General features: G+C 34.1%; 1 protein-coding gene across 1 annotated transcript in view; it reads right to left on the reverse strand.

Moving 5' to 3' along the window:
- The window catches only part of LOC105054658 (zinc finger CCCH domain-containing protein 6), a 22571-nt gene extending 13598 nt beyond the window's left edge, over nt 1–8973 (reverse strand). The window contains exon 1 of the mRNA XM_010936230.4: nt 8582–8973. Coding sequence (XP_010934532.1) covers nt 8582–8641 — 60 coding nt within the window. The 5' untranslated portion in view covers nt 8642–8973. The remainder of the gene's footprint in view (nt 1–8581) is intronic.
- Between the last annotated feature and the right edge of the window lie 12579 nt (nt 8974–21552).

A 21552-nucleotide genomic window follows, 5' to 3' on the forward strand; every position in this document is an offset into this window, starting at 1 on the left:
GCCCTGAGTTATGTGAACGAAGAAAACACAAACTTTTTTAGAATGGCTTTCAAGCTCTCAAAACTAAACAACAAAAAAAACGACAATGGGAACAATAAGGACAGACTTGGAAAGAAAATTTCATATTTTCAATGCTCACGATAGCAGGGTTCAAGTCCATATTGCAATGGGTTCCGTATGTATCAAAATTCTGTGAAATATCACACTTACAGTATGGATTGGATACTTAATGGAAGGAAAAAAAAATGCAAATATACACCTCCCTATATCATGTCAATAACCTACTAAAGCAATTAGATATCTTGAATGCAGAGATGATCAATATCGATGATAATCAATTGTAAACTTACAGCATCCTCCACAAAATATTGGCTTCTATACATCATGTCAGAGAAAAAAATTCAAGAAAAAATGCAGGGTTTCAAATATATGCCTACATCATTAATTCATGGAGGAAAAATCTATCTGTTAAGCAAAAATTTTCAGGTGATTGATTCTATGATTGATAAAGCAAGTCATCCAAGGATAGAAATTCATCACTTAATACTAAAGGAAATTGCAGAATAAATTCTCTTATCCAAGACAAGTTTTTATGAAGTAAAGAAATTTATGTGCAAGTGAAGTCTCTGGCATATCCTTTTTTTTTCTGTTTTTTGAGAAGTACAGAGATAGTTTCATCATGGAAACTTTCTGTTACCTTGTATGCTTAGCATTCCCAATTTCCATAGAATTACCATGTAAACTAGAGCTTTTAACAAAGAATTCGTTGGTGAATTGGAAGTTAGCAGGCTTTCCAATGGTAAGATTTGAATTAGCTTTTAGAACTATCTCTGGTTAGTTGGGATATGGCTCATGGTGATGGTTCATCTTGAAATGGTTTGCATATCCTATGAAGAATATGGTACAGTTCATGGAAATTCACCTATTCCACCTTGTCAATGGTCTGGATATCTTATAAAGATTTAGCAATGACTGGCTAACCATCAAATGAGTATTTTGAGTCGCATAAATTTTAAGCTGAAGAAGATGTCTAAGAAGCATAGAGGGCATAGGAAACAAAAGACACTCCAATGCCATATTAGTCCCTGGCATTGCATTAAGCTTTTATTAAGAAGCTACCAAGCATACCAAATCCCAAACACTTGGTCCCATGTAACTAGTTCCGTAGTTCAATGTAAAATCCTCAAACTATTGCTTCAAGCAGGTGACTTCCTAGCACATGCGATAATCATTTAATGAAATTACCATTCGTTTCCCGGTATTAAACACCCACTTCATTTGGTTTAGAGCAATCCATTTTATCAATTTACAAACAAAACAAAAACATGAAAAAGAATTTTGATAACATGAAATTAATTAGAAGAAGATATTAAGTAAATTAGTGCATATTGTGTGCTTAAAAAAAAAAAAGAAAGAAAGAAAATTAGTATCTATCCAATATTTCTTTTAGCAAAAAAGCATCAATCTGATAAGAAACATTACAAAAAACCAAGCTCCAAAAATTTTTAAGTTTACTTAACAATCACTTTAAATGGGTTAAACGCATAAGCACATGTATATGAAAGCAAGCTAGACATATGCTGTAAGCAGAAGCTATGAACTTCCTCCTTTAGAATTTTTAGAAAATCATAATAATCCATAAAACCAAAAATAAGGTTTTCTTATATAATTAATATTTGCATGGACGTAAAACCACATACAATAATTGATGAAAGCTCAATCAGAACTAGGGATGCAAATGGGAGTTCATGTTAGATCCAGCAAGATCCATATCCCCAGCTAACAAACTAACCAGTTTTACCACTTTAGATTTGAGTCCCAGATACTTGGAAGCTTTAGTTTGGGTTCTAAATTGTTACCAGATGTTCAACATCTCAAATATATTTTAAACTTGCTTTTATTTTATCATTTCCCAATGTTTGTGACATATAAATAAACAAACTTAGAATAGTGGAGCAGTTCATGAATAGACAAGAATATTCATATTTTATAATTTTTTTGCGTTTTGTGAGCAAATTCCACATAATAGAAACTGATGACATGGCTGATTTTTTTATAAAGTCATGTTAAATTTGGATTTTACCTAAATCTAGCCGATGATATTTATTACAAATGGACATTTTGAATGCAAATTTAAAGTGTATTTCTTGACATATGTAAGTATTTCTATGAATGCACAATAAGCATACATCGTGTTTCTTCAAATACAATCATCCCCAAGACCAACCTAATAAGCTAATCAGAACTAGTTAAGAATCCAAACTTGATCATTTCCTAATGGTTGGGTCAAGGTAAAAGGCTATCAGTCTCCATTGAACCCCTAACTATATCTGTCTAAGGTTTTTAAGAAAGAGTCCCAATTTCAACTAGACTATTTGGAAAACATGGGAATCTATAATTTGCAAATTTTAAATTCTCATAAATTTTAATGGTCAATTTGAAAAGGAAAAAACTAATATAAGTGCAATTAAAAGATCGATTTGAAGATGTCTAATATTCAGGTGAAAACACCAATCTTTTACAAAAAAAGTAAATTTCAAAAAATCTTGGAAAAATATATCTAATGTTAGAATATCTTTTGTTGAATATGAATGATTAATGATCCAAGGATGTTTAGAATTATGGGCTCTGGTAAGTTTAATTAAGACACACCTTTTAGATGTTGAGATTGCTTAAGCACTGCTTCATGCCTTCGCGGGATGGTTATGCCCTTTCTAGAAAACATTAGGGGAAAATCCTCAAATTGCTACAATTTTCTCAAGCCCTTAAATTCTTTGAAACTAAAAGATAACTGCTAAATGCAGAATTAGTTAAGTTTTAAATCCAAATAGATAATAGCTGGGTCCATGGTCCAATTATAATTTCACCGTATGCACAAATTTTCTCATAAGTCCCTGAACTTTATAAATTAATGAAATGTACTCAACTATACAATAAATTGTGCCAGTGAAAAGTATACAGCAATCCAATAATGAACTTTGCCTTTCATTATATGCATGTAGCCACAAATAAACCTAACCTAACGATTAATAAAAGAAAGAAATAAAAAACCTACTCCTTTCATATTAATAGATCTATACAATAAATTCTAAGTACATTTATAATAGTATAAAGTGTAAACTTTTATTTAAAATTTTTTCAAGTTATTAACAGCACAATCATCTGTAATACAATTCCAACAATCCATAATGATCCGAGGCATGGTCATTACTTGTGACTACCAACATTATTAGAACCTGTTGCCCAAAGTTTGAAATGGCTCAGTTGGCTCAAATTGTAGAAGGAAATATTTTGAAGATCAATCAAACTTATAGCCTAGTCAAACAAATATCAATAGGGATCTAAGATGAACCTGCTATAACTTCCTACAAATTTTGAAGATGTAGCTGTCTGCTGACTGTTGACTTAGGAAGTTTCCCATATTTAACTAGAAATTTAAGATAATATGGATTTCACAAGTAGGAATGTTTATATATTCTGAAAAATGCAGGAACTGAAAAGGATACTTGAGATCATACTTTTTAGTGATGGGACCTATGTATTAAGTTTCTACTTAGAAAAGGGACATTTAGTCATAGTCCAAAAGGATTGCAAAAAGGAGGTTGTAGCCACTCCCAGTTTTTCCACTCACAAAAACAAGCATACAAACTAATCTTGTACAAACAGTTTCAAGCAAAAAAATTACAAATATTTTTTTACCTTATTTTATTCTCCATTAGATAGATAGGAAGCAAGTTTAATATGAGGACCCAGCATTTAGATCATGGAACCAGCCTGAAGCATAGGTGGTTTGCTCCAAGACAATATACTGTGCCAGCTTTGTACATAACTACATACACTATAGCAGTCTGATCTGAAGTCCATAACTCCACAAAATCTAAACATTTCCTTCCATTCGAATTCTTCAACACTCATCATCAATTCCATAACCTACTTCAAGTGTCACAAAGCCCATACTTCTTGATTGTCCAACAAGTCAACAACAAACATTAAACCTCACATCATATCATCTCCAGAGAGACCGATATGCCTTACCTATACCCTTTTACTCCATTCTAATATTGAATCATCAGGCTATATTTTTAGACAGATGAGCTCATTTGAACTTAGTTGTTATACAAATGTTTCAGCTATGACCTGAGAAATGATGAAGATCTTTAGATTCACTTATTTGTCATTATACAAAATCACAAATGTTGGTCAAGTTTGTCAAACATATACCACTAAGGTTGGATCTTGAAAATCACAAGCTGTTCATTTTTGAGTCATAACCCAGATTCAAGATTGTTTTCAGTTGCCTGACAAAGGAAGAGATGATGCATCGCAATTTCACATGATGGGGCACACAAGTTACTAGTTCCCGTTTATATACCATTAGGACTTCTTGCAAATGATAAGATAATTTTGCATGTATGAGCAGCTGCTCTCCATATAACGTAGACCAAAAGCACTGGATGTAAGACTCCAACAACTAAACTTGCATGGTGATCTGTCGCTGCTAATCTTCACCCACTTAATATTTCTTTTTCATGTATGTGGGACAAGGAAAACTGCTGACAATTTAATATATAGTTGTTGATTTCCACCACCGTTCATATTTTATTCAAGACTCTGTACAGTGAAACGCATGACATCTTTTGAGCAACTATTGAGGTGGCAAAGAAATAACAGATGCCTAAGATCCTAAGCACCACCTAAAGCTTGCAACAACCATGTTTTTTAAGTAAAATGAAGCTATAGCAAAAAAAATCTGGTTCCCAGGTTTGCATCTGCAAAGGTAATTTCTTTATGTTTCCTGTTTTTTGAATTTCTAAGATTTATTCAGGAAGGTCTCAAAATAAAATACAAAGGTTGGAAAAAGGAAAAAAAATAACATCAATGGGATCTAACAATTCATTAATAAATTTCACCATGACATCATAGTATCATGGTAACATTCCTGACACTCATAAGGCTGCACCGGATAGTAGCAATAACAAAGGTTCTCTTTTGTGCAAACAAAAGAAAAAAAAGCACTTTACATAGTTTTAGCTGCTTCTGCAGAATCTTGCAATATAGCAGGACATCCTGGGGAGAAGACACAGACTATTCTAATTGTTAAGTTTCATTTTGACTGCAAGTTATGCCCAGAATCCAGATATTTCTCCAAGGATTTCAATAAATGCAATAATGCAATGCACTGCTAGTTTATGATCTTAAGTCTAGGTTTGCAATCTCATTACCAGATCCATACCATTATCGTGCTGATACAATATTAGTACACATGGTAGGAGAGTCGGTTCACCATACCGAGACTCAATACACCCCTTTTATTGAGTCTTGATTCAGTACTATTACAATATGGTATGCCCAATATGGGGTGGTATGTAGTAGTACAACGAACCTTGCTTCAAGTGCTTATTTTGTGAGACAAAGAAACAGCAATTTTGAAGGAGATAAACAACAAAAATTTAAGATGTAAATAAAGGCTTAGTAGCAAAATACTATCTTTAATTTGATAGCCAGAATATATTCAAAGTACAATTAATAAAGTTGTACTAAAAATCAGTTAATTGTAAAATTGTTAAGGCTATTCGTCTCATTATCAAGACCAAATGATCAACATCAAGGACTTTTCATTGTTCTTGTCTCTTAGTTATCAACTTAGCTTAGCTTAATAACAGAGCTTACCCATCAATTGGAAAGAACTTCTTGTGATTAGTGAGAAAATTATCCTGATTCAGGCCTTTCATTTTTCCCCCCATTTTTGCTTTTTTCTCTCCTTATAAACAATGCCACTGAAAGCATCAGAAGCAGAACACAAACTGAACCTCTCCACATGTTACTTCACCAAATAGTTTTTTTTTAATAAAAAAAAAAAAGCAAAACCAAATTAGGCCTTTCTGAGTTGATATGGAAGTTTATTAAGGAACACCACAACCCCCCCCCCCACCCACCAACACAAAACCCCCAACCTCCAAAAACAGAAAAAAAGAAGAAGAAGAAAAAGGACCTAAATTCAGAAGTACATAAAGCAGCTGTGACTAAATCTCTTGATGGTTATCTTTCAAATGGATTCCATTGGAGCTCAAAATATTTTTAGATCTGCAGAAGCTATTATGTAATGTTCTTTTGTTTCAGATTTCCAAACCAGCATTTTGTTAGAGCAGATTCAAATGCTTCAATATTTCTGATAAAACCCTTACCATATGGAGAATGGAATTTTTGAAGCCATTAGCTAAACTTCAGCCATCTCATGGTGCAAACCAGATCTATATTCTCTGACCATCACATATCTCAACATCACATGATTTACCATGTTTCTTTTAAAAAGTGCTCAAACACGTTGTAGGCATCAAGTCTTAGTTGTTTAGAATGAGGATGATTCTGATGCCAAGTATATATCTTTGTTTATGTGGTCACAAACTAGTAGAACTGATAGCATGATGTGGTTCAACGATTGAGTTTCTTAAATATTACAGGCTGCACCATAATTAATGTTGAACAGGACCTTCTCTTTTTCTTGTGCGGATCTTCACTGGTAATACTTTGAATGCTTGAACTGCTCTGCCGCTCTCAATGCAGTATCACATGAGCAAGATATCAAGCACTGCATCCAGTTCAAGGTGCAGCTATACTGCTGCTTATTCAATTGTTTGTCATTTGGATAGACTTACAAAAATCTCACCATGAAGTACTATTGACTTCTTACTTATAAATATTTTCAGGGTCCAGCTCCAAATTGCCAAATATGCTGCCTGCTCTTCATATAAGCTTGTGACAAATTAGCTAAATTGCTTTCATTAACACCTATACAGTGACATGCCAGTAAACCACATAGGGTTTTACTAAAATTCATTTCTGATACAGTTTTGGATATTCAAAATATTTATGTCGAAGGAGTTCTTTTTTGGATGTGCACTGTATTTACTTCTTTTCTTTTTGACTACTTAAGATGTGAATGTTAAAATGGAATTTGGCATGCAACAAGATTTAATTGACACCTTGAAAGTTGATTAAACAGGCAATTATCAACTCAAAATGTTGAATCTCTTGCACTTATTGTTATCATACATTAATAGACCTAACAGATAGCTCCACCTGGCTAATGCACTTGCTTCCAAGCTAGATAAATAAATACATCCAATAAGACGGTACGTAGATTACACAAATCCACATCCTCAAAAGTACTTGAGATGATATCCCTTCCCTCAAGAGCTGCAAGATTCTTGGAACTTTCAACTTTTTTTAAGGAGTATTACCGTTCAATATAAGATTTTTTATATGTTATGAGAGAAATTTTATAGCCAAATTCATCATCTTACCACATATATTATCATATTTTACAGCATAAATCTTGTATGTAAAGCAACCAGTTTATTATATTCTATTTATTTCTCAATCTTGATCATCGCTAATTATCCATTCTAAGATCAAAAACATTGGCATTATATCCATCCAAACATCACACAGCATTGTTCTTTTTTATACCATATTACTGCATTTGGATTTTGTTAAAAATACGACTTTCATGAAAAATCAGTACAGTTAAGTGATTAAATCCCATTTCACAATTTAAACATTATTAGTTTGGTCACCAATGCGGATTATTCACTTCTATCAATGAGTAAATGTTTTTTGAGAATTAAAACTAAAAATGTTGAACCAATGTGTGTAAATTAATCCACTAGGAAATTAGTTCCACTAGCGGAATGCCAAATGCAAAAGAATGCAATTAATTGTGAATCCCAATATTCCATCCAACTCTTGGTAACCATACCCCAGCAACTGTACCGAATAATCTCAACCATTAAGTTCTTGATTGAATAAGTGGTAGTAGCCTCTTTTTTATAACCACTCCGAAGGAGGGAATTTTTTTATCACCTGTGACATTAAAATTTATTAATTGACAGTTAGTTTTTCTTTAATCATCACACTAAAGCATTTCCCCCTCCGAATAAGTTGAAGAAATTGATTCAAAGACAACGAAAGAAGAAGAGGAAATAACAAAACAAGCCCCCACAAAAAGGGCTAAAAAGGACAAACAAAAGCAAGTCCGGCACAAGGTACCAAGCATGGGGTAACCGACACCCTTAAATCTCCAAAACAAGCATACCCCATCAGCCATGGAGTAATCCAATGAATTCGACTACAGAAGATCAATCTGCCCAAGGGCTTCAAACACACCTCGAACTAATTGAAAGAATCCATAAAAACGAAACCCCACACTATCATCCTTGCCACAAAACAAGTTAATCAACAATAGAACGGGTAAAAATAAATTAACAACCAATATGATTCGAAGAAATCCAAATCAAAAACCAAAAGGAAGCAGAAGGCTATGTGAACAGGGGTGACAAAGGAAATCCAGATAACAGCATCAACAGAGGGGCAAATAAAACAGAAAAACAAAAGTCTAACCACTGGATTCAAATAAAGCAACAGCAGAGAATCTAGAAATGGGTCTACAAGAAGGGGGATTCATTTTGATGAATCCAAACCATCAAAATCCATTGAGATGGGTCAAACCTCACATCCATATACTAATATAAACTTGAAAAACAGTGAAGGATTCGGATTCCGTTTGCATGAGTCGGATTACCTGACACAACTTCACGGCCGGGGCCCAAGAGACCCTCTTCGACTGCCTCGGTCCCGCCATTCCGACGATCTGATGATACAGATTTACACAAGCAATCGCTTTTCAGAGAGAAAAAAAGAGGGAAATTTGCGATCAGCGACTGATCTATGGAAACCCTAACGTGGAGGACGGCGACGACACAGCGATCTTACATAGAAAACCCTAATCATCGAGGGGAATCCATCGATTAGGGGAAACCCACGGAGTAGAGTAGGGGGGGAGGACAGAGAAAGGAAATGGGAGGAGAGGGATTTTAAGAAAAACGAGGAAACCCTAGGGGTAGCGCACGGGAAGCCTCTGGATTTCGCTACTGGTTTTGGGGTTTCTAATTTTATTTTGGTTTTACTGCTTTTTCCAAAATTAAACGAATCGTAAACTGCTGTTGTTTTATCTTCCTTCCTTGAGAGCATGGACGAGGTCCAAGTGGACCAAAGGCAGATCCACGGAAGATAACGCGCAATCGGGAATTGCTGATGCATGTTGACGGTGGATAACGCGCGGTCGGGAGTTGGTGATGCAAGGGTTAACGTGGCAGGCCATCCACCATGGGATTTGGCGTGCATGAGAAATTGTTGCATGCGCCGGGTGCAAGTGGAGCAGGATAAATCCGGAAGCATATGCACGGTGGATAGGACGCAATCGGGAGCCGGTGAAATACAGGGATAGCGTGGCATGTTATCCATCGTGAGATTTCACGTGGTGCGATTGCACCTGATGCACGTAATGCGGAGGCCAGGGTCAGGGATGTCGGCCCTGAGGAGCTCCAATCAAAGACGGAGAAAGATGTGGTGCATTTTAATAAAATGACATGGCTAGGACGGAAAATATATTAAACTTCAGAATTTTTTTAGTGTTCGAATGGATGGCAGATTTTGGTAATTAAGTCGAACTTCACCACCTCAGAAAATTTTTTTTTCCTGATAAACAAATGTATTACATTAAATTAAGCATGAGTAAATATATTTTGAGAATCAAAAAATAAAATATCTAAAAATTGAATAAATAAATCAATCATAGAATCTCATTATATTAATCTAAAATATTTGATCACGTAAAAAATCATCTAGTCGGCGGTACTATTGGTCTCCTAAAATACATGCAAAACTTCAACGATAGTTACATATCTCAATATTCAACAATCTTGTAGTAATGAATATTGCCTACTATCATTAAATAATTGATAAAAAAATTATTTAATAATTATTATAGAATCATCCTCCATCTAAATTTGTGAAACTTATAATTTATAGACAATATATATCAAACCTTTCCAAATAATACGCAATTCTACCATAGAAACTGTAGTATCAATAATTTAAACACCTTTAACAGCAATAAATTTTTTTAATAGCACTTCAAATAATGAAGCCAAATATACTAATATTGGCTTGACTATGCAAGCTGCCATCAAAATTAATCTTAAGAAAATAGAGTAGTAGCTTCTAAAAAAAATATTAATTTAAAGGATTTGAAAACTGTAGAAGAAGAGTCATAGATTTTTTCTGTTGTCAAATATCCTGTACTGATAACTAACCGATGAAACTCTCGAGCCTGAGCCGGAGCTTTTAGAAGAATCAAAATAGCACTTAGCCTTAAGTTTTAGAATATACGGATATTCTTTGCTAGCTAAATATTATATGCAATATAACAACACAAAAAGCTTCTGACTTTTTGATAGTAGATGAAAAGTTTTCTTTAATGCTTTGCAAAAACTCCTTAATCAAGAAGAATGAACTGATAGATATATACTGTAATGAGGTAATTCTCTATATGTGAAAAACAATATTGCGGCGGAGTAGAACATAAGATACAGATTTTTTTTTTTTGGGAACAAAAATCATAGTAGCTTGTAATATGAAAAACACATTGAGCTAACAATACTTTTCAAAACAAACCTCAGATTTTTTTTTAAATGCCCTCCCTCATCCCTCGAAAAAAGCCATAATGTTAGTGGGCAGAGACGATAATAGGTTTGTCGAAGGTGGAGGAAGGAGGGGAGGTGGGTTGGGTCATTATTATTGTAAATAAGAAAAAGGCCAGAGGAGGCGGAGGAGGGGAATGGCTAGGTCATTACAATGGGTGGAGGAGGGGGATGGGACACCGATGATGGCATTAGGATGATAGAGGTGCATGACCTCTCCATCATTGTCATGGGCACAGGAATCATGGCCCTCCTAGATGTTGTTAACATGGTTGGCCTCATTCGAGCCTCATAATGATCATCCTTGGCATTCTTCTCTATGTCCATTGACATGATCCTCCATGCTAGTTGGCTGCCATTGGATCCCTAGGCCCCCTCCTTCACCACCCCCATTGGTGAAGCCTTCAAAGTAGACTGTGTTGTTGCTATCTTCAATGAAGATGCAGATCTCAAGGAGGCTGGGTCATCACCACTGTGGATAGTGATATCGTTGGTGTAAATTGAGGCAAGGTAGAGGATGATGGCCACCCTTAGGTCACTCATGACGATGGTGATATGGGTGTTATTGTTGAGGAGAGAGGGCTGCCATTAAGTCATCTCACTATAAGATATTTGGTAGCCTATATGCTAATAAAGTATTTACTTTCAAATTTATTAAGATAATAAATATAGCTAATAATCTAGTAGAAGTTATGGAATGAAAAAGATTTTCATAAAATATTAAAAAAATTACAATGGCTTTTCCCCTTTCGTGATGGAAGGAATATGAAAAAGTCACCTAGTATAAATGAGGATCCCTAGCCTAACCTCTATAAAATAAGACTTATATCTTTCCATCAGAAGAAGGCAAAAATTCAGCAAGGCATAAGATAGAATAGTCCTCTTAATATTAAGAGTGTGTGATATATGAGTGGTTGATTTCTCTTTTACTTAATAATAATGGCTGGAGATAAAATCCTATCTTATCATTTCTATTGTTTACTTGTGTATAAATTTTATAATACATGATTTATATTCTTTTCTAATATGTGGTATTAGAGCAACTTCTATGCTACGTTGTTCAATTTATTTGATTTTTGAGAAATCATTGTACATGAATTTGAGATGATTTATCATATGCTATATTGTCTTATTATGTTATTGGAGTTTTTCTTATATTAGATTTTAAAGCATATTCTATGATAACTCTAAAGCTGGTTGATTTGTTTAGATAATATTCTCTATTTATAGTTTTAAATTATGCTTGTTGATTTATAAATGTGAAAAAATTTTGGAAGATGCATAGTTATTTCCAACTAAGAGATCTTCACATAATAATTAATTAGATTTTCTTGACTTTGGTTGCTACATCATCATATTATTATTTTTAATTTTAGTTTTAGAAATATTTTTTTAATTAGTACTACTTTATGTATTATCTTTAGACAAATGTCCTTTTTAGATAATATTTCACTTTGGCATATTTCAACAATTATTTTTATGACCATTATTTGAGTATGTTTATTTGAAGGCTTCTTTTGTAAATATTTCTACTTAAGGATTTGATTGCAGAAATTATTATTACTTTTTTGTTTGTGAGTGTGCTAGTTTACAAGTCAATATAGGGATTAATTGATATTATATGATGTCATTTTAAAATAGTGATATCAAAATGACTTAAGAGTATCCATAATATTTTAAGGTATGATGTAAATCATATAAAGCATAAAGCCAATAAGACTTTATAATTTATAATGATATTATAAAATTATAATTATTTCATAAAGACATGACTGGCCCCTAGGGAGGTTATTATTTTTATAATTTAATTAGAATAAGGTGATAGATCAAGCATTAAGAATATTTTTTCTAGGCCCTCAACTATGAAAATCCTGTTCTTAGTGCTTATTTTTATTAGTCTTATTATAGAAGTTGCTAAGTAAATGTAATGCATGGCACAACCTCTACCCAATAGTAAGGTTGTAAATTTACTTCTTTTAAATTGATATTGGTCAATTTAGAACTAAAGTTGATGCTTCACAGTATTGATATATTTATTTATTTATTTTGCTTATTGTAGTCATTTCTACTATATTTGTTAATAATGCATCTTATATTTCAGTGCTAAGTGGTGATAATTTTACTAATTAGAAAGAAAAGATTCTCTTTCCTTTAGGGTGTATGGATCTTCATCTGGTGCTCTTTAAGGATGAGCCACCTACTCCTATGAAATCAAGTATGTCTCATGAGAAAAATGAATATGAGTAGTGAAAGTGATCTAATTGCTTATAATTTAATGCTCATCAAGTTTCATGTTAGCAAGAATATTAGTTCTATTTTTGAATATTCTAAAGTAAAAGATATTATAAAAGTAATGAAAAAATAATTTGTTATCTCTGATAAGGCCTTAGCTAGTGCCCTTATGAAGAGACTTTCAATAAAACTTTTGATTATTCCAAGAGTGTGCATGAGTATATTATAGAGACGAGGGATGCTGTTGCTCAACTCAAGTCCTTAAAAGTCAAGATTTCTAAGTCATTTTTGATTCATTTTATTCTTATTTCTCTTCCTACAGAATATGATCATTTTAAAATATCTTACAACATATATGAGAAAAATAGTCACCTAATGAACTTTTAATTAGGCGTGTTCAAAAAAAAAAATTGAAGCATGAGAAGCTAGAAACAGCTCATGTGATGACTCATGCTAAGGAAAATACTATGATAAATACTTTAAAGGGCAAAAATGCCATGCAAGAGAAAAATAAAAGCAAGAAGTCCATAAAGAGCATTAAGTTTGCATGCTTCTTCTATAATCAAAAGGGGCATATGAAGAAAGATTGCCCAAAGTTTAAAACATGACTTAAAAAGAAAGGTAATCTCATTTATTTAGTGTGTCATGAATCATTTTTTATTGATGCTCATAGTAATACATATGGATTGATTCTAGTTTTATAATGCATATTGTTCATACCATATAGGGTTTTCTCAATATAAGAAATTCAAAGCGAAATGAACAAGGCATCTATTTTTATGAAATTAGACAAGTTCAAAGGTTGAAGCTATAGGGATTTTTAGATTAGTTTTAAAATTTAGTTTCATTTTAGATCTAAAAAATAGTTTCTATGTTCTTTCATTTTCTGGAAACCTAATTTCCATTGCCAAACTATTCTTAACTTTGAGTTTCGGTTTGTAAGAACAATTTTCAATATTTTTAAAGATAAAGAATTAGTTGGCAGTAGAACTTTAATTGATGGTTTGTATAAAATTGATTTAGGCCCTATATTTGAGTCAAATTATTTGGCTTTGCATGTTGATATTGGTATAAAATAGAGTATCATTGATGAAAACTCTTTCATAATGTGGCATAGTAGATTGAGATGTATCTCCATTGAGAGACTTAAGAGGTTAGTAAATGATGGAGTCCTAAAAACTCTAAATTTTATTGATTTTGGTACTTGTATGGATTGTATAAAAGAAAAGCAAACCAACAAGTCTTCTAAAAATATCAAACAGAGTTCAACAATTCTTGAGATCATGCATACTGATATATGTGGAATATTTTATACACCTTTTCTAAATGGTCAGGTATATTTTGTCTTATAATTGATAACTATACAAGATTCATATATCTTTATCTTCTATTTGATAAAAGTAAGGTATTATATACCTTCAAGACCTATAAGATAGAAGTAGAGAAACAAAAGAAAAAGAAAGTAAAAATTATATAATCAGACATAAGTAGAAAATATTATGGAAGGTATATAGAAAAGGGATAAGTGGTTGGTCCATTTGCGAAATTCTTTAATGAAGAGGTCATTGTTGCTCCATATATAATGCTGGGCACATCATATCAGAATTGTGTTACTGAAAGAAAGAATAGAGCACTTATAGATATGTTAAAGAGTATGATTAGTAATGTTAATCTTTTCTTATCTCTGAGGAGTGAAGTTTTAAAAATTACAGTATACATCTTAAACAATGTTCTATTTAAGGCTATCTCTAACATACTATTTGAGTTATGGAATAAATGAAAATCAAGTTTAAAGTCCTATTTGAAATTGTTATTAGTAGTAGAGCTTTTAAAAGTAAAGTTTTTATAAAAAGCTATATGCTGTTTTGTAACTATATTTATAAAATGCTGTAGAACTTTAACATATGTTTGGCAACTAAAATAAAAGAAAATTTTGATATGATGAAGTGATAATAAAAAATATTGCATAATATGAAGAAAAAATGGATAGTTCAAAGCATGTATTTTTAAAATTTTACAGCAGAATAATAAAAAATTAAATATTTTAATTTTTTAAATATATCTTAGATCAAATCTAAACTATTATTAAAGATCTATGATATAAAAAATTTATATATAAAATTTAATAAAAAATAAAAAACTACATCGATCACATCGATGTCCTAAAGCTGATCTAACTTTTAGATTATGTCGGTAGAATTCAGAACTCATCACCTTTTCATGGGTTGATGATCTCCGCTGTTGGTAAACATAGTACAAAGCTTTCGTTGATGCTGAATAGTTACACAGATCGTCCGATCTCTACAAATCATCCACTTGAAGCTCTGATCGGATCTTTCTTTGCGGGAGTGCTAGCTCACATCGAAGGCTCTGGATGGCTGATTCAAGCTCCTTTCTTCAAATCTCCCAGACTCCTTCAGATCAGAAGAAAAAGCTTTACGAGGTGGTGGTGTGAAAAATTGGACAAGACTCACTCTTGTATTTTTCTTCTCACAAAACCTAGAGATGAAACCCTAGAACCCATAGCTCACATCCGAGAGGAAGAACACTTCCTCTGTTTCTCACGCACGAAAGTCCAACCTACTCTCAATTTTTTACGTCCCCTCTATTGGGAATAGTGTCCCAAAGCCAATCGTCAGCCTGTTGACAGTTGTGCTCCTTTTGTATTAGTACATGAATTATAAATAAATAAAAGTTATTTTGGTATTTTTTTATCACAAATGTTTCATCTTCTAATGAACTCCTGTGTTGTGGTGAAGTCCTTAGGACTATTTAGACTCGACAAAGGAGGATTTGTCGCTTAGTCCTTAAACATATTCGCGACCAAATGATACGTTGTTACCAAGGACGACAACGTTATCGAGCATAGGTCGTTGTGTGCCATATGGGTTGGTTGTTCTCATAACCAAAGAGTGTGGAGACACTGGTATGGCATACAGGTGAGATGTAATGGTACATATGCACTGAACGTGACCAACTCCGGAGCTATTTCTGCTGTCAAGATTTGCTCCGATGGGATATGGGTATAAATGTCCCTCCGACCTGAGACCGCCATGGTGACTTGCAAGCAACTCACTGCACTTAGGCACTGGACTACCTGAATTTCTAATTCAATGAAGGAAGGCTGCTGGGTGTAGTCAAGTACTTGACTTGTCGGTGCGTGTGTCAAGATGGGATTGACCACTCCAGTTTAGGAGCTGTGTACAGTCGTGTTTCAATTTAGCAAAACCTTGGTCAGGATAGTCCTAGTGAGGAGTCACAGGACTAATTGAGTTGAGCACGATTCGGATGATATCATCAGGGTTGACAGTTTAACCCTGAGTCATCCTAAACACAGGGGTCAAAAGGGATGAATTATACGGTAACCATATTCACGTAGGTTCTGAATGTTGCGATTGCGATTATTCGATCTATCCGATCATCGGGTACCATTGCTAGATGGTCACTTCGATTAGTACAGGAATTGGTTCCTGTGCTACCGGCTTAGGTTCGAACCTACGGGGTCACACACATTAGTGGTTCCTTTCTGATCAGATGGCTGATTATGAGTCTTATGTATCTGGGACTCTATGATTGAGAATTAGGATTCTCTGATCATGAGTTCCACACATTTTGGGTACCGGGGTCAAAATTTTGAATTTTAAATTTTGAATTTGAAATTTGAACTCTTTGATCAGGGTTTCATATCGATGGTCTCTGATGCCTGATTGCCCATCGGATTTGGACTCAATATTTATGAGAGATTTAATTAGTAATTTGATCGCTAATTAACTCAATTTGATTGAGTAATTATTTTTGGATCAAGTCCAATTGAATTGGATTCAGTTTGGATTGACCCGATTAGGTTAAATGTTGACCTAATCGCTAAGGTGGTTTAGCCCCTGATTTGATCAGGGGTTAGGTTTAGTTAATTCTTGATTTGATTAAGATTTTATTAAGCCTAATTAAGTTAGATTTAATTTATTCTAATTGTGCTTAACCTATTTAGATTAGGTTGGCTCAATTAGGTTCAAACCACCTTGACTTTTCTCCCTGCGCCACCTCACTTCTTCTGTGCATATTTAAATTCACGAGAAGCAACTTCTCGTAAATTTTCTCCACACAGAAGCCATCCCATGCCCACCCTTGTGTGCCAAATATCTGGATAAAAATAAGTTGGTTGGCCATTCAAATTCAAAAGAAAGTTTGAATTTGAATGAGCAACCAACTAATCCATGCGCCATGGTCTTATCTTGTGCGCCCCATATTTTACACGAAAAAATATTTTTCGTGTAAACTCTCTATGCACAAATCAACTCACGCCCCTTCTCTTCTCATGCACAAGTGGATAGGGATGAGTTGGTTTTGCATTTGAATTCAAATTTGATTTGAATTCAAATGTGCAACCACTTATCTTTATCCTCTCACGCGGATAAGACACGTTCGACGTTATTTTAAAAAGAGGAGAAAGGTGAGACGTGCGTAAAAAATTTTAGGAGAAAAACTTTGGGGAGTGAGGAAAGTTTGTGCACAAGGTGAAGGTCCAAAACCTTCCGAGAGAAAAAGAAAGAAAAAAAAGAAAATTGAGCAAAGGGTTTCTAGTGTGTACCCTAGGGTTTCTACCTAGGGTTTGGGAAGTGAGATTGGTGTGCCACGAGTGTCGTGAGTCCACCAAATTTCAGGGAGAGATCCATCAGCCTCTCAAGCAATCATGCAAATGATCCGGAGCATCCGAGGAGTCGGCACACATTGATCGAAGGAGTTCGATCAACATCTGCCATCAAAAGGGTGAAATCATGAACTAGCATTCGTGAGGAGTTGATCAGATGGGAGCTTCGTGTGGATGATCCGCAGAGGCTAGATATTTGTGTGGCTACGACGTGATGATCAGAGCCCCCCGACGGTGATCAGATTGCGGTGATCGACTATCCGCAAAAGGTGATGTGTTCTGAACACAGTACTGTAAAAGGTTTACTGATTCAAATTTGAATTTCAAATTTAAATGCATGCTGTTGTATCATATTTAGATCCTAGTGTAGGGTTAATTAGTATTAATTAATGAAATTAATTAATAATTTTACTGTAAAATAGTAATTTTGAAAAAGTTTTAAAATTACCATTTTGCCTCTGTACTAAATTTTCGCTACACCCTCTCTCAAATTCCTCACACCAAAAATTACTTCTAATCTCGTACAAAACTAATTCCCTTTTAAGGTTGGCATCCCATGGAAGATAAGGATAAGAATAAGGTAGTTTCGGTTCAAATTCAAGTGTTGGTTGATCCTTATCATTAATTCAAATCAAATTTGAATTAAATTTTAAATCAAACTTCATCCTTATCTTATGAACTCAAAGAGAGATTGACCAATATCAGAATGGTATAAAAAATCTCACACAAAAATATTTTATACATGGAAAAATATGATGGAGTGAAGAGGAGAGTCCAACTCAATTTGGACTCTAGGTTTTCATTCAAATTCAAATCAATTTGAACTCAAATTTAAACCAACTAATTTCTAATTCAAAAAGACTCAGATGAGGATGTGAGAAAGGCTTCTAAGTATAAGAAAAAATCATATAAAATATTTTTCATATGAAGAATAAGAGGGCGCAGATAAAGGAGGTGCAAGAGATTCAAATTCGAATTATTTTTCTCATCTAATTAGATTCTTAACCTAACCAAATTAGATTAAACCTAATTAGATCATTAAACTTAATCTAATTAGGTAGCAAATAGCTTTGATCAAATCTTAATCAAATTAAAAATTAATCGAGCTCAAGACCTGATCATATCAGGAATCGAACATCCTTAGCGATTAGGTCATCTCATAACCTAATCAGATCAAATAAAATTGAATCCAATTCAATTAGATTCGATCCAAACCTCAATGCTCAATCAAATTGAGTTAATTAGTAATCTAATTACTAATCAATCCTTCCATAATTCATCAATAATTAGCAAATTAATTTATTGTAACTTTTGCACAAGGTAATCATCAATCGAATTGACTGTTTTATCCTAGAACGATTCTTAATTATTGATCAGCCATATGATCAGTCAGAAATTTCTTTTGAGTGTGACCGCGTAGGTTCGAACCTAAACCAGTAATATGAGAATAATCTTCCTATATCAATCAAAGTGACTATCTAGCAATGATACCCGACTTCAGGATAGGTTGAAAGATTGTAAAGCATCATTCAAGAACCTATTGGCATATGGTTACCATATAATTCATCCTTTTGACCCAAATGCTCAAGATGACTTAGGATTTAACTGCCAATCCTGATATGGTCATCTACATTATATTTTAATTTTTAAAATCCATCACATGGATTATCCCAGCCAAGATTTTACTGAATTGAAATACACTGATACATTAACTCTTACTTATTCGGAGGGGTCAATTTCATCTTGACTCACACATCGACTTCGCAAGTATTTGACTATGTCAAAAATCTTTCATCACTGAATGAAAAATTTTGATAGTTCAATACCAAAGTATAGTGAGTTGCTTGCAAGTCATCGTGGTGATCTCAGATCGAAGGGATACTTATACCTATATCCTTCGCGAGCTACTCTTGACAGCAAAGTGCTCAGTAATTGATCACGTTCAGTGAGATGTACTCCTACATCTCACTAGCATACCATGCTAGTGTCTCTATACTCTTTGATTAAGAGGACAACCAACGTACATGGCACACAATGATTTATACTTGATATAGTTATCGTCCTAATAATAGTATATCATTTGGTCATGAACTTAAGGTTTAAAGATTAAATGATGTATCCTCCTATATTGAATCAAATAGTCCTAAAGACTTCATCACATAACAGGAGTTCAAAATGAGATGTACATAGTGATAAAAAAATTAAATAATATTTATTAATTTAATAATTTATATACAATTATAATGATAAGCACAACCGTCAACAGACTGACGATTGACTTTGAGATACAATTTTCAATAACTCCCTCTTGGACTAAAGTCAATCGGTACAGTATCGTATACCCATCTTTGATTTATAGTCTTCGAACTTCTTGACACAGAAGGCTTTAGTAAATGGGTCGGTCAGATTCTCCTTTCCATGGATCTTCTGAAGCTCGACATCATCTCGATCCACGATCTCTCAGACCAGATGGTAGCGGTGCAGAATATGCTTGGTCTGCTGATGTGACTTCGGTTCTTTCGCTTGAGCAATGACACCAGTACTGTCGCAGTACAACAAGATAGGACCATCAAGGGAGGATGCTACTCCGAGCTCATTGATGAACTTTCATAACCACACAGCTTTCTTCGCAGCATCGGATGCCGCGATATATTCCACCTCACAAGTAGAGTCGGCCACAGTATGCTGCTTGAAATTTTTTCAGCAGATTGCTGCATCGTTCAGGGTATAAATATATCCCGACACGCTCTTACTGTCGTCATGATCTGACTAAAAACTGGAGTCTGTAAATCCCACAAATTTTAAGTCAGATTCTCCATAGAATTCCTTAAATACTTAAGGATGGTCTTTACGACCTTCCAGTGATTCTCACCTGGATCGGACTGGTATCTGCTCACTACTCCTAATGAGTATGCCACGTCCGGTCACATATATGTCATGGCGTACATAATAGATCTCACTATTGAAGCATATGAAATTCTACTCATACGCTCTCTCTTTTGAAGAGTTATTGGACAATCACTCTTCGAGAGAGAAATTTCTTGGCCTATCGAAAGATAGCCTTTCTTGAAATTCTCCATGCTGAACCTTTTCAGCATAGTATCAATATACGTCGACTGAGATGAAGGATGCTTCTCTCAAGTCTTTCATAAAGAACTGTGATGACAATCAAACTTTTATTCTCTGTAATACAGGGATGTTATTCTCAATTAAGAGAATATCATCGACATCAAAACAAAAACTACTACCACAGAGTTATTAACCCATTTGTGTATACAAAATTCCTCTCCATTCTTAATGAAGCCATACGTTCTGATCACTTTATCAAAATGTATGTTCTAACTCCGAGATACCTGCTTAAGTCTATAGATGGATCTTTGAAGCTTGCATACCTTAGACTCATCTGTGGATATGAAACATTCAGATTGTATCATATGCACCTCTTCTTCTAGCTCTCCATTTAAAAAAGCTGTTTTCACATCTATTTATCAGATTTCATAGTCCAGATGTACTGCTATCGCAAGCATAATCCGAATAGACTTGAGTATTGTCACAGGAGAAAACATCTCGTCATAGTCAATACCATAACGCTGACGGTAACCCTTGGCAACTAGATTGATTTTATAGGTCTCCACCTTTCCGTCTGTGCTCCTCTTCTTTTTGAAGATCCATTTACACCCTTTCAGGTGGGTTAACCAATGTCCATACATTATTGATTTTTATGGACTCTATTTCAGATTTCATGGATTCTAGCCAGACCTCTGCATCGCATCCATATAGGTGATCAGATCCTCATTGTTCTCATCGAGTTCAATTGAATCTCCGTCTTGGACTAAGAAACCGTAATATCTATCTGATTGATGCAGTACTCTATCGGATCTCCTTAAAGATATTTCTATAATAGATTCTGAATTTGATCTAATCAAGTCCGACTCTATGAATTTACTAGATTGTGTCGGTTCTTCTACCGATCGAACTTCATCAAGTTCAATCTTTGAGGCATTAGTTTCTTCATCAAAGAACTTTTTTTCTAAAAAGATTGTCCTATTGCTGACGAACACCTTTTGTTCGTCAGCAAGATAGAAGTAATATCTCTTGATCTCTTTTGGATACCCTACAAATAAATATTAG

The sequence above is a fragment of the Elaeis guineensis genome, chromosome 12, assembly GCF_000442705.2.
Source record: "Elaeis guineensis isolate ETL-2024a chromosome 12, EG11, whole genome shotgun sequence".
NCBI classification, from domain to species: Eukaryota; Viridiplantae; Streptophyta; class Magnoliopsida; order Arecales; family Arecaceae; genus Elaeis; species Elaeis guineensis.